At 40.1% G+C, this 14,206-nt stretch overlaps 1 protein-coding gene across 10 annotated transcripts in view; it reads left to right on the forward strand.

Moving 5' to 3' along the window:
• Positions 1 to 14,206, forward strand: part of PATJ (PATJ, crumbs cell polarity complex component) — a 231,990-nt gene that overhangs the window by 54,399 nt on the left and 163,385 nt on the right. For all 10 annotated transcript variants that reach the window (XM_025208661.1, XM_025208662.1, XM_014521711.2 and 7 more), the window contains one exon: positions 1,869 to 2,000. In XM_025208661.1, coding sequence (XP_025064446.1) covers positions 1,869 to 2,000 — 132 coding nt within the window. The remainder of the gene's footprint in view (positions 1 to 1,868; positions 2,001 to 14,206) is intronic.

A 14,206-nucleotide genomic window follows, 5' to 3' on the forward strand; every position in this document is an offset into this window, starting at 1 on the left:
GACTTGGTCTTAATTGGCATAATAGTCCCAGTAGACTGAGTCCTTGAATGGGTTGAAACGGAACATGTTGAGGAGCAAAAATGAAGCAGTACATTTGCATGTCAAAAATAGCATTTGTACAGTAACAAAATTGATTGATTTAGTGACATTTTCTCTCTGATGCTAACACACATGTTGTCACTTATGCTTGGTCTAGATTTGAGTGTGTTGCTCTGACCTATTTCCTATTTCAGAGCTGTGACAGCATTTAGTTTTTATGTTATTTCATGTTTACAACTTGACTACTTTTACTGTGGTTTACTGAGGTAGGTTACTAGACTCTTCATTGTGCTATACATGCGATGTATGTAAATCACAAGCTAGCTTGCTGACTGTGTCACATTTGTCATTTCTAAGCATAATAGGTGAGCAAGATCTTTGAATTATACTAAATCTTAGCCTTGCCCTCATTAGTTGATTACTTCCATCTTGTGGATCAAGGTTATGTAAAACTAGGGAAATAGGAGGATTAGCATTTATTTCTATTGCGAAAGGCTTAAAATTCCAAATTTAAAACTTGACTCTTGTAACCATTATACAATGGTTCTCCTCATTATATAATGCTTGCTCTTTTTTCTCTCTTTTCTGATCTAACTTTTTATTGACAGCCTTCCTGAGAGGATGTTTCAAACTAAAATATGGATGTTGTTTTCAACATAAACACAAAGTGTTTCCATTCACCTTTTATGAAGGGTCCCTGCTATTCTCACCACCAGCATTTTACACCATTGTGTTTGCCATTGCATTTTTCCAAACGTTTTTCACCAAATTATATCAGTTGCATACATCTGTCGATACTGTCCGAGTGAAAAGTTTCCCTTTCCCTAAGAGCTACTTCCATATTATTTCTGTTGCCTACCACAAAGATCAAACAGCAGTATCTGGAATTAAAACTTAGTTCTTTCTTTGGCCTAGTAGTGAGGTTCTTTGCTACCTGAATGCTTGAAAGAACAGCTTTAATTATATGCAGTGGTGTAAAGCCACTCAAATTTGCCAATGGCAATTTTCATTTAGATTTTTGAAATATCATTATTCTTGCCAGTAGATCTCTCTTCTTACTTCTTTTTAAAAAAAATGCCATTTTCCCCTTCACAATAGTACATAAATAGAACAAGAGGAGTAAAATTGTAATCTATTTTGGGTTAGGTAACAAGCGATAACTCTTCAACACTCTTTTTGGAAAAATATGTATGGGAAGCCAGTGTATCAGAGAGGTTTTGTACTTCGCTGTCTTCTGGAGTTTTAATATTAAAGCAAAAATATACTATTTGTTTGCATAGCTGTGCAAGCTTAATTGCATGCTGAGATTTTCTGTCTATTTATGTATAATAACACCAGCACATATTATGATTATAATGAAAAATTTCACAACCTTCCTTCTGTCTTTTCATGGGCTTTCCTCTGTGATGTTAAAAAATCTTGTTTTGAGAAATCTTTTTTTTCCTTTTAATGCATCTAATGAGATGGCTGAAGTCTATTGAAGTATGGCAGGTTGGTGACATTATTTCAGTTTGAATGTTATATTATAATGTTTTTCAGTATTTGTGTGTAGTGTTAAGTCCTAACCTTGTAAACACGTATGCATGTGCTTAGTTTTGTTATTGTGAGAATCCTTAATGGGACTAGCAAAGTTAAGCGTATACATAAATGTGGTGTTTGCAAAATGGAAATCTTAACTCTGAAGAAAGTGTTAATAACATGAAAAATCACATGATAGACAGTGGTTCTATTTAGGATAAGTAAATCATTAATAGAAGCAGAAGTGTTGAATGAACAAGTTTTAATTAAGAACTGAAAACAGCTTTTGAATTGGGTATTTTATTTTGCAGACGATACGTGAAGTAAACCTTAATCCTGAGGAGGAGGAAGATGGAGAATTAGCATTATGGTCTCCTGATGTGAAAGTCATTGAGCTGGAGAAACACAGTAAAGGCTTAGGATTCAGCATTTTAGATTATCAGGTATACTTTTCTATATTAACAAGTATTGAAAATACCTCGGACCCTATTTTCTCTCTTAATGTTCCTCAGAATTTCCTGAAAATATTTTGAATATAACATTTTGGCAATCTCTTTAACACGTGGACTCAAAATTTTGGAGGAAAAGTAGTTTATTTTGAGGCTGACTCAAGTTATAGTATAGACTTTATTTTCATTCTTACTGATAACTGGGTGGAGTAAAGTGTAAAATCTTTAATCAGGCTCCTAATTCTGAGTTTAAAGGCTGGGTGTTTTCTTGGTTACTAGGAATTACTTTTCAAGTAACTGAACTATGTGGCAATGTTTTCTCATTAATTAAACCTTTTTTGTATTAGTTATTGATTGCTTGATGCATTCTCCAGCCTCTTCCCCCCTGCCCCAGTTTAGTTAAAAATAAATTTGTTATAGATTTGCTGTCACTGGTTCTTTAGTGCCCGATCCTGAGCCCATTGCAGTTAATGGAAGGACACTTGTTGCCTTCAAGAGGCTCTGGTTAGACCCTTAAAATGTAACTCAATTTTCCAAAATATGGATTATCATCTAATTTCAACAGCTATCAATCCTCCAGTGAAGGCAGATGGATTTGGTGTGATATCCAATTTACCTGTTAAAAATAAAAATTGGGGATTTATTTGTCGTATAAACGCATAACTGTTAAATTGCTTAAGGTCTAAAGAAGGTAAGTACTTTGCTACTTGAAGCTTTTAGGCCAGTGTACCAGAGACTGAGCAAGAATTTCCAATTATTTTCTTTAATACTGAGAAGGAGATGACTCTCGAGACACCAATAATAGCTTGAAGCAAGATTACGCTCAAAAATAGCCTCCTTTTTATGTAAAAATGTTGTGGGAGAGATTACATAGGCTTGATTCTTAAACTCCGTAGAAATGAAGGACCAAATTCTTTGGTGCAATTGGGCGAAATTCCGAGGGCACAGGTTTGCTAACTTCCTTTACATCAGCAAAGGTCTTGAACTTAAATAGATGTGTAGAAATATCAGAATTTGAGGTCAGGATGGAATGTTTTTAATGTTTTCAGTCAAGATGATACGTTTTAAACCTTTAGGCATCATAGTTGCAAAGAATTAAGATTTCTGGATCGCTCTTTGTAATAACATACACAGCTGAACACTGCCTAAACGTTGTGCTTTAATAAAACAAAATGTATTCTCTCATTGTATGTACATGTCAAGTGATATAAAATCAATTATATTTTTATATAATAAGACATGAATCGGGAACAGATTAAAATAAAATACTTGAAGTATTATGCAAAACCATTAATTCCATATTTTACTAGCGTGATTTAAAATGACTGAAAATAGATCCGGTTAGTCATTTTTGCTGACATGTGTTGTGTTGCAGTGCCAGTAGTAGAGTTGCTAGGACTCTCTACAGAGCTGTAATACAGAGATTTGCTTTTTAATTTCTCATAATCAGAATTAATGAAGGCTTTAATAACAGACTTTTTATTTACTTATTCACAAATGCAAATACATTAGTGATGTTGTGATACAGCTACATTTAAATACTTTCAAATCAATTTTCAGTCAATGGCAAACTGCTTAATCTCATATCTTTATAATTTCAAGATATTCGTGTACAAAGCATGTGATTTTTTTTTTTTTGTCTATAGGCTTTGTTTTCTTCATCTGTGCTGCTGTTTCTATTGCATGTGGATTGATTATGTATATAAATCTATAACTGAATGCACAGACCCATCATTTTCATCTGCATCATAAGGGGGAAAAAGTCTACCCTAGTGCAAAGAAGTACATTAGCTGTTGGAAAACTATCTAAAACTCTTACAGGAGAGGTTTTCAAAAGCACAGATGACAGATCAGTGCTCTACTCAAAAAGAAAGTCTAACTGAAGGGATCTGAGTGCCTAACTGCCATGTTTGCCTTTGAAAATTTACCTCTTGAAACTTAATACTGCTCTAAAAATGTAAGTGCTTAGCCACATGTTCTTAGCTTACTGGAAAGGAGTCAAGCTTAACAGTGGCAAATATATTGCTTACAACACATGAATGCTATTTATAAGCAAAATATATAAATAGTGTCCATTGTGACATTTAGATGACCAGTAACTTAACTTTAAAATCTGGCATAGTATGAGATGATTAACGAGTTCTAATATCGCTTCCTGTGGATGAAATAAATGATAAATCCAGATAAATAAATCTAATTTCTCCCAGGTAGAGGGAGGATTGTATGGGGACAAAACTGTTTGTGACATCTTGCATTTCAAGTTTCCATAAGCTGTAAACTTATAAGAGGTGAGTATTTTGGGGCATTGGTTTATGACACTGGTCAGTATCAGATACTTTAGGGGAAGGTCCACGAATTTGCAGTTCTAGAAGAACCTGTTCATATAGTGGAGGGAAATGTTATCCTTCTCTGATTGGTTGCTGTGTATAGTCAGGGGCACGAGAGTTTTCCTCCTTTGTAATTGTTATAATCCAATCTGATATAACAAAGGACTGAACATTTGCAGGGATAATGAGAACACCTTTCTTAAAACTGGATTACCCTCCTGGCCTCTCAGATAATTTGTGCCTCAGTGTAAGGTTTCTAACACTTCATATTTATTACAAGTCTAGTCGTTTCTGAAAAAGCAGGACTAATACAAACTCTTAGTAAACTAGGAATTTGAGTACTTAGAGATTTGAGACCTGAGATCATGAAATTATTACTCTGGAATATTAATTTTTAATGAAATATGTTTCTCTTAATGTTTTATCTATAAAATAAAACAGCATATCCCAAATGACTGAAAGGATATTCCCAGAAATGTATAAACATAACTTCAACTAATACATATTGAACACTTAGTATAATTAATTTGTAATTAGTTTAACGCAGAGTAACTAAGAATATAGCTATCCTGTCCCCATATTTGCTTCCCACCCACTTCTTCTGACATCTTAAGCAATTTATGTACTTTAAAATAGTGGACTTCTCTGTTTACATGGTAGAAAATGTTACTAAATCTGTTATCACAGGACGCGTGTGACATAGCCTTTTGTCATTTGCCTGTAACAGGGGTAGGCAACATTTTTTGGCTGGAGTGCTGAAAAACCCACAGTGCCTACTTTGGGAGGTGCCACAGTGCCAGCATGCCAGAAAAACAAAATGAAGGCAGGGGGTACATGGCAGGATGCCCTGCACCCCACCCAAAGCCCCTGCTGCCCCTTGCCCCCCAGCCCAGGCTCTGTGGCTATTGACAGCTACCCAGAACTTGGACCAGCTGCAGCCAGGAGGCTGCAAACAGCTGCTGCCTCCCCACCCCAGCCCTGGCCCTAGCTGCCTCCCAGACCTGGCCTCCAGGGAAGCAGCAGATACCTCGGGCTCCAGGGAGGCAGCAGATACCGGCGATGCTCCCTGTTGTGCTGCCCTCACACACACTGCACTCCCGGCCCTGCTGCCCTCCCCTGGGCCCTCCCGAGCACAGCATGTGCAACCCAGAGTGGCAGCGCACAGAGGGACCGCACAGGGAAGCTGCCTGCTGCTGCAAGCTCCACGCTGCCTGGGTCTCACTTCCCCTGTATGCATGGGAGCACCGTGAGCAGTACACAGGGTTAAGCCCCCTCGCTGCTGCCCCCACCTGCAGGGTAAGTGTGGCCAGGGCAGTGGGGAGCTTGGAGTGACAGGCAGCTTTCTGTGCCCTGCCGCGCTAGGTTTCACACGTTGCTCTGCAGAAGCGGCGGCAAGAGCAGCACAGTGGGAAGCATTGCTGCTATCTGCTGTCGTCCAGGCTGGATCTGGGGCTGGGGTCAGGGCTGGGAGGCAGCAGGTGTTTGTAGTCTCCCGGCTGTAGCCGGCTCAGGTTCTGGGTAGCTGATGATAGCCATGTAGCCCGGGCTGCTTGCAGCAGGCCTTCCATCCTCCCAGCCAGCTGCTGGGAGCAGCCCAGACTCCATGGCTATCAGCAGCTACCATGAACCTGGGTCGGCTGCAACTGGGAGGCTGCAAACAACTGCTGCCTCCCCGCCCCGGCCCTGGCTGTCTCTTGGCCCTGGGCTCCGGGAAGACAGCAGGTGCCGACACTGCGCCCATTGGGGCCGGGGCTCTTACTGGGCCGGGGCTGGCGCTGTTCCAGGCCTGGGGTCCAGCGGTGGCAAGGGTCAGCAGCAGCACAAGGCTGTTCCTGGGCAGCCATGTGCTGCTCAATCTGGGCATGCCTCTTTCTGCCCCTTGGGGCGGGAAGCAGCCCATGTGCCAATAAAAACCATGCCGCGTGCCATGTTGGGCACGTGTGCCATAGGTTGCCGACTCCTGGCCTATAACTTTAGTTTTGAATTTCAGCTTTGCGTCTGCTTTGAACTTCAGAGCTTTGCTATTTCCATTCACCAGATGTATTAAGCTTGAATATTGCACTAGAAAGCCCCAATCTTAATGTTGTAGATAAAGTGCACAAATGCTTCATACATGGTGCAGAAACAAGTGATCCCCTGATGGCGTCCCTCAAATAATGCAGTGTTTCACTAGGTTTCCCTACCAAGGGGCCTCTTTATTGAAAATAACAAAAACTCAAGACCAGAATGGTTAAAATGTTTTTCTTCGTTCTTTTACTTTTACAAGTTCATCACACTATGGTGAGATCTTGTCAGATATCTTATGTTCAATCTGGTTATTCTGGGTGACTCTTTGGATAGAACACGTCTAAGTGGAAAATCCACCAACAAGAGGAAGTGATAGAGATCCTGCAGGCAGCAAGTCTGCTCTCTTCAAAGTTGGTAGGCAGGTTAACAGCTGTGATTGTTACTGCTGGTTGACTCAGGTCTGTAATTTGTAGGTTAGACAAACATTTGTCTGCTGTGGGTTAGGCAAGGATTATTCTTCTATAAGCAAGGGTCTAAATGACCTCTTAAAGTTCCTTCCAACCCTATTATCTATTTTATAGATTTTTTTTCAGTTCTTTGATGGTGAATTAGTAGTGGAACATTCAGGTTTATTGGATTCCTGTAGACTTCATCTTGCAACATTAGTTTAATCTAATAATTGTTAGTCAAAAAAGGTGTAGTAAAAAGTTTATTTGATCAGTTCCTAGTTAAATGAACGTACTGTACATCCCTTAGTATTCCCTGTAATTTCTCTTAGAGAAGTTATTCTTTTCTTCATCTCTTAACATTTGTGCAGTGCTGTTGGCACATTAAGCAGTAACTACATTTTGGTGAACTGGGGGGACCCAGATATGTAGTCAGTAAAGTGCTTTGGGACTACAGAGGATAGAAGTATACATTGTTCTCTGACAATAGGATGTGAAAATGCAAAGTCAGAAGTCCAAAGCAGCCAGAGAAATCATAAATGTATGAGGGAAAGCAGGCACTGCTAATGATGGTAATAACTTTTTCTTTCTTTCAAGGAAAAAAAAAAAAAAAAAGGAGGGGGGGGGCTTCAAAAAAAAAAAAAAGGTAGAGTGGTGCTTCAATACAAGAAAAAAGCGGGGGGGGGAAGTTACCTAAAAATAATTTTGCTCTTATGTATTATGGAGGGAAGAAAGAAAAGAAAAGCCATAGATATTTCAAGATAGATAAAATCAGGCAGTATAAAGGTACGTTGTGCCTTGGGTTATGAAACAGTAGCTTTTACCAAGGACCTGATGTGTAGCAAAGAAATTCTATACTCAGTCATTGCATTTTATAGAAATGTAGGAAAAACCACAGGTAGCTACACTGCAAATTTCATGAGACAGTATTGAACGGAGGCTGACTTGAAACATCTGATGAGCTTTTATCAAATTAAACAAAAAGCTGAATGGAGTTTACAAGGAGCTTAATTTACAGCACTTCAAAATATCTGACTCTTGGAGTGACTGCTACTGAATGGGGGAGCGAGGGGGTGGAGCAGTGCTGCGCGCAGTGAAAGGACACAAGAATATTGACAGAACAGCAGTTTGACTTTTTTGCAGCACCTATTACCCAAACACAATTTCAACTACTTCTGTATCTTTTCAGTTGCACCTGAAATCCTATTAAAGTTGGGGTTGAATTCATGTAGCTCTGTAGCACCGTTGAAATACAGGGCTGGAAGTGAACTTAGGAAGCCATTTAGTCCTCTGGGTTTGAGGGAGGATCGAGCGCATCTAGCAGATGTGTTAGTTTAACCTGGTCTAAAAATCGTCCAGTGACAGGGATTCTACAACCTCTGTTGGTAATCTGTTCTGGGCTTAACTATCCTTGTAGTTGGCTGATTTTTTTTTTTTTTCTAATAGCTAACCTAAATCTCCTGAGCTGCCCATTAAGTCAATTATGTCTTGTTCTACCCCTGGTGGATGTGGAGAACAATTGTTCACTGTCCCCTTTATAGCAAAATAACTGTTCAATAGTTCACAACAGGAAGTTAACTGAATTGAGCTGGCCTGAATCGAATGGCTTCAAGTATTGTCTTCCCTTCCTTTGTCTCCAAAATAAATGAAATCCAGATGCAGAAGATTTCCAAAAATAAACTGAGTTAAGATAGAGACCTCGAGTTTCTTCAAAGGTGGTATTCATTTATAGGCTGTTTGGAGCATTCATCGCTTTGATTTGTACTGGAACATTTTATGACATCTCTTGCTAAACTTTTGTCCTCTTACACCCTTTTGGGTTTAGGGCCACCTTGAGATGAATGTAGTATGGGCAGAGAAGTATAGTTACATTCTAGTGAAGCACATTTTCACCTGCTCAAGTGATGGAAACCTGTGGCTTATTGGCAAGGAAAACTGTGCAGCTGTACCAAAAAGCAGTTTTACAATGACTATCGGCTTGGTACTGGGAGAACTGATAAAGGCGGCTTTTCTCCCATCTCTACAACCCATCCACATTCATTAACATCAAAGTACTGTAAGCCTCAATACCAACTGTGATGAAGATCTCATCTCACAGAGGATTTGCTTCTTTCCCTGTATGGGAAAGTTCTGCATCCCTTAAATCATATTAAGCTGCTTCATTTGAAAAATAATTCTTAATAGTGTGTCCGTGAATTGGATTGAATGTAGCTATTGGAAAAATTCTCTCATCGCTCAGCTTAAACACTGCTTTTCAGTACTGAAAAGTGGGTGAATGGAGTGAGCACATTCCTGGTGGAGTTTCTAGGGTACTCATGACGAGTGACTTCCAAAACCTCAGTACAGCAGTGCTAAAGACATCAGGAAATCAGAAGCCACTTTAATAAGAGATCAAAGAGGCTCTATATATCAGCATGAGATCCACATAAGATGCACAGAAAAAGCTCCCGGTAGTAAAGAAGCTAAAGAACTGAGATGGGGGAAGTCACACAAGGACTGGAGTCTGCACTGAACTTGAGCTTTAGGTATAATAAACCTGACTTCTTACAGAAATAGATGTTGCATGATCTGTTAAAGCAGTGTGGGGGCCAACCTTTTTGGAAAGCATGCCACAAATTAGCCCTATGCCCTCCCTAAGTGCCACTCCAATCCCCTTCTCAGCCTGCTGCTCTGCTTTCTGCTCCCTGCCCCTTGCTTCTGCCAAATCTGTTGCTCTACTTTCTGCTTCCTGTTCTATCTGCCACTGTGCTACCTACCCCCTCCCTGATTCACAGCAGGTTATGCAGCAGCTGCCTGCATTTCTTGTGGCATATGTGCTGCAGGTTGACCACCCCTGTGTTAGAGGAAGGAGAGGGAGAGAGCAAGCTCACTTGCAATATGGGATGCCATGTCCTATAAATTGACTCTTGTGTCCAATTTTGTGTTTATTTTGAAACAAACTTTGCACTGTGAGCTGTCTCAACAGTTTTCCAGAAAAGAGATCCTAATTTGCAGAGAACTTTGGCCATTACCCGGTACATAAGTTAATCTTATTCAGTGTCCATAAAATAAGCAAATAGTAGTAGGATTCAAATTTAGACCCCTTCCCTTCCTCCCTGCTTTGAGTAACTATTACTCTGGTCAATTTGAATTTCTCTTCTCCTGTGAGAGAGAACTTTTATTTTTCCTGTAGAGGAATTCATTAATATTGCAGAGATGTCTTCCACCTTGCAGGACAGGGAGGAAATGTGAGAGATTGAGATCAAACTTTTTCTAAACCCTAAGCAAAGAAAATTCAATACAACGATGAGCTAATACTGTAGCTGTGAAACTTGGAAAAAAAACCCTGTATAATGGGTATGACTCAGAGAGCGACTCTACAGTCTTTCTGTGATCACTTAGGGTATCTTTCCACATGCTCCAGAGTTGGCGGGGTGGGGTGGAGGAGGGGGAGCTTTAATTAGAACAGATCCAAGAGCTGCTCTAATTAAAGCGCCCTCGGCATCATGTCTATTCAGCATCCTGCACTTCAAAATGGTGGCAGGGGTACTTGAACTAGAGCTCATTTGACAACCTTTAGTTAAAGCACCCCCAGCACATTTTGAAGTGCGGGGATGCTGCATACATGTGACATGGCGGCCGCTGGAATGTGCTAATTAGCATGATCCAACAGACTTAGTTAATCATGTCTCCTCCAACACATGGTAATTAGCACGTGTCAGAGTGGACATCCAGCACGTGTATAGGTGCCCTTCAAGCCTGTGGAACAATCGTTATGACCTTGAGGCCTGCTTATTGGAGATGCAGGAGATACTGGGTGACCTAGTTGGTGCTAAACCTTCTGTTTTAAAACTATAAAAAGTTTGGAAAAGTCCTTGGAAGTTGCCTTATTTATCTGAACATATCCCTGTTTCTTCATCATCGTTCTCTTAAAAAAAATGCAACTTTTGATCTGACTGAGAATCGCAGCTCTGACCATGACTGGTTCTGCATTGACTTCTTTCCCTGCCTGACCTTCACTGCTATCCACATCATCATTTAAACTCTTAAACTACATTCAAGATGCTTGGCAACATTTTTCCTGCATACATCTCTGTTTTCCTAGTTTCTCTTTCCATCCAAGTACCGCTCAGCCTTGCCCCTGGCTTGGTCTGTCTAGCTCAGGGGTGGGCAAAATGTGGCCCAGGGGTCAGATGCAGCCCACCAGGCCATTGTATCCAGCCCATGGGGCCCCTAAAAAATTTAGAAAATTAATATTTATCTGCCACTGATTGCCTGTCATGCGGCCCTGGATGGCTTGCCAAAACTCAGTAAGTGGCCGTCCGCCTGAAATAATTGGCCACCCTGATCTAGCTTTTACCCTCTAATTCCTTGCAGAGGTAGGGACTATATGTGGCTATTTATATTTGCTGACACTCCATCCCAGAATTATTTATCACCCACTTCCTAGTCTTCTGTTTCCCTGGTATCCAATATATAATGGTAAATGTGAAAGAAAAGGAGGGGCTTATTATATTCTCCTTCCCTCTTTAAAAAAGGATGAGGCATCATTGCTTATTTTTGATCCATCCTATTCCATGTAATTCAGTGGCCCACTTTCTGTTCATAATGCAAGCACTTTTGGGCAGGGTGCTGTTTTTGTTTTTTTTCTTAATTTTTGGTTTTTTTGGTAAAATATCTACCATGCTTTTGGATTCTTCAGCAACAAGCATGATGAGATCATGAAGAAGGCAGTTTCAGGATGGTGCCAAGGATAGTTTAGGCCAGGCCTTCCTCTTCTGTGGCCTGCTTCCCCTGCCTTGATGCACTTCCAGACGGGATGTTTCTCTTTGGTGACGGGATTGTTCTCTGACACCAACATTTTGCTTGAGGGAGGTGAGGTAGTTTGGAGCTTTAAACCTGGCTCCCCTGTACAGACATACTTTCTAACACCGGTTCCGATCTTTGTGGTTTTATTTTTTCTCAGTGAAAACAAACATTGAATTTGCTTCTTTTCTGCAAGGGAAGTGGTAAGAGGATAAATTATGAACCTGGTCAAAACAAGCCTTGCTTCCTGGAGGCATTGCTGAAAGTGCAACACCCCTCAGGCCCAACCAGCTACTGCCTACCATTACTCCTTTTGTGGTTGAACCTCCTCTCAGTAATTATCCTCTCTGCCAACCAGATGGTGGTTTTGGAGTAGATAAATGACTAAAGGCAATGAAGTTTGTTGTGCTTGCAGTAGAAAACAGATTTAATTTCAGATGGAAAGTCAGTGTAGAAAACACATTTTGCCACCTACCCTTACCTTCCAGTTATTTATCTTCCTTGTATGTGCCCACTTTCTCTATGGATTCCTGTTTCTTTGCTGATGTTTCCCACAACAGAAGTTTTGATTAATGCCAGCTGTGCACTAGAGCTTCTGAAATTCATTGCTTTATTCCCTCACTGCTGATCAATAAATACGCATTTTATTTCCCAAGTTCTGTTTTCCTCCAGCACCACCAACAAAGTTCAGTCTGCATACTCGAATGCTCTTCTTTTACGTAGGCTTTCTATATGTAGGTTTGTATTAGTCTTTTGTATTAGTGGGTAATTTCCCCCCAGCTCCCAGGGACAGGCGCTGATTAGTCCACAAGTAGTTCCCCTGACTTGTTTGGCAAAAGTAAGAGAGGTAAATCACATTTTAAATACCTTGCATTCCAGTCTAGTTGTCTGGAACACCTTCAATTTGCTGGTGATTGACTGTAGCCTGCTCCATGCAAAAGTGGAAACTTAGCTGTTTTCCATGAGTGGCGTTTTTTAAAAGACAATTTCATACGCGTGAGATTATCTACATCTGTTTGTATGCATTTAATTTTTCCTTAAGTGTTACTAGGAGCAGAGCTATGATCTCTTGGGACTTCAGGCTCAGCTCTGAATTATAGGGCGATACTGGGAAGGTAACAGACCTTCTTCATATTTCTTCCTCTGCCTTCCTCTGCTCCAGGTGGAAAGCAATTTACTGGACCTGAAAAGGGCATGCTCACTTCCCTTTCCCTGAGCCCTTGCATCCAGCTAGCTTTGCTGGCCTGGATAGTCAGGGAGCTCTGTAGAAGAACTACTGGTAACAGCTTGTTACATCTTCCACCATATGCAGAACAATATATTATATGAACAACCCTATCCAGAACTACACTGAAGATGGCATTGGGTGTGGGAAGAGAAACTACTTTCTCTCCTTGGCCTTAGTAGAGGCAGTCAAAATTAATCAATTGATAAATTATCCATTAGTCCTCGCTGTGCTGTTGACTATGATTTGTTCTTTCTTTCCTGGGACTTAGTAAGTGTTGTATTGTTTTGTTTTTTACTACTTGGTGATTGACTTTTAATGTAAAATTTAATTCGTGGGAAATTTTAGGTTATTTTCTGTGTGGTGTTCTACATTGTATGAAGAAAGTGAGAGGTTTTAAGTTAGTCACTTTTTGTTAATGCCTTGACATACTGGCAAAAGGGAAAAGGTTTTATTGACACTTAGGAGTATATAGCATGTGTAGCCTTTGGCAAATATCTTGAATATTGAAAACTAATTTCTCAAAACTGAGACTGTGGGAAATGATTGACTGTGGGTTATGTTCTGCTGCTTCTGTAAGTTGAAATTTAACACTTACTATTTATCATGCCATAGTTCAGTTATTATTAGTTAAAATTCATACATCCTCGGTTAACTTTTATGCAGTTTGCAGACATGTAAGATAACAAACTCTCTTTCATATACAAAGCTACGGTATACAAAGCTACACAATGAAGAGGTAGTTTTAAACCTATACATTAAACCTGTAAGTGATTTTAGGCAAAATGAAATGAAGTTAGGTTACTCTGACCTCTGAGGTCTAACATGTGCTTGTCTTGGCTCTGTCATATAAAACCTGCAAAATACAAATTGGCACTTGCAAAATTGTTCAGATAACTTAGAATTGGTATGGAAAAAAATGTGCCTTAAACTGTTTCTTTTGGGACCATTTGCCATACTATTCTTGATGTGTGTTTACATAGGAGTGTTTTTGTGGCAGCAGGCAGTTTGCTGCTTGAGAGCTGAAATGTTCAAGGAAGTTGATCCAACCGTAATGCAAGCTTAAAAGTGATGCCAAAGCTAATATATTCTGAAACTGTGAGTGAATGTACAGTATATGTCAGTCACCCACAGCAGGTTTTATATATTCTTTTTTTTTTCTACATAGAATCTGGTACTTGCTAGCATTAAATCTATACAATCAGTGTGTTGCATACAACTGACTGCTGCACATCCCCTCTACATAACGTGTTCCACAAAATCCGGTTGCCAAATAAAATGGGATGCATGTTACTGTACCAATACACCTCTGTTGTTGAGGGAACTGTTCTTGGTCTGTAGTGCCCTCTGTTGGCTATTACCAAAATTTCAGAGGCTTTGAAATTGTGAAAGTATCAGTCAGTGACCTGA

This window comes from Alligator sinensis, unplaced genomic scaffold, assembly GCF_000455745.1.
Source record: "Alligator sinensis unplaced genomic scaffold, ASM45574v1 scaffold588_1, whole genome shotgun sequence".
NCBI classification, from domain to species: Eukaryota; Metazoa; Chordata; order Crocodylia; family Alligatoridae; genus Alligator; species Alligator sinensis.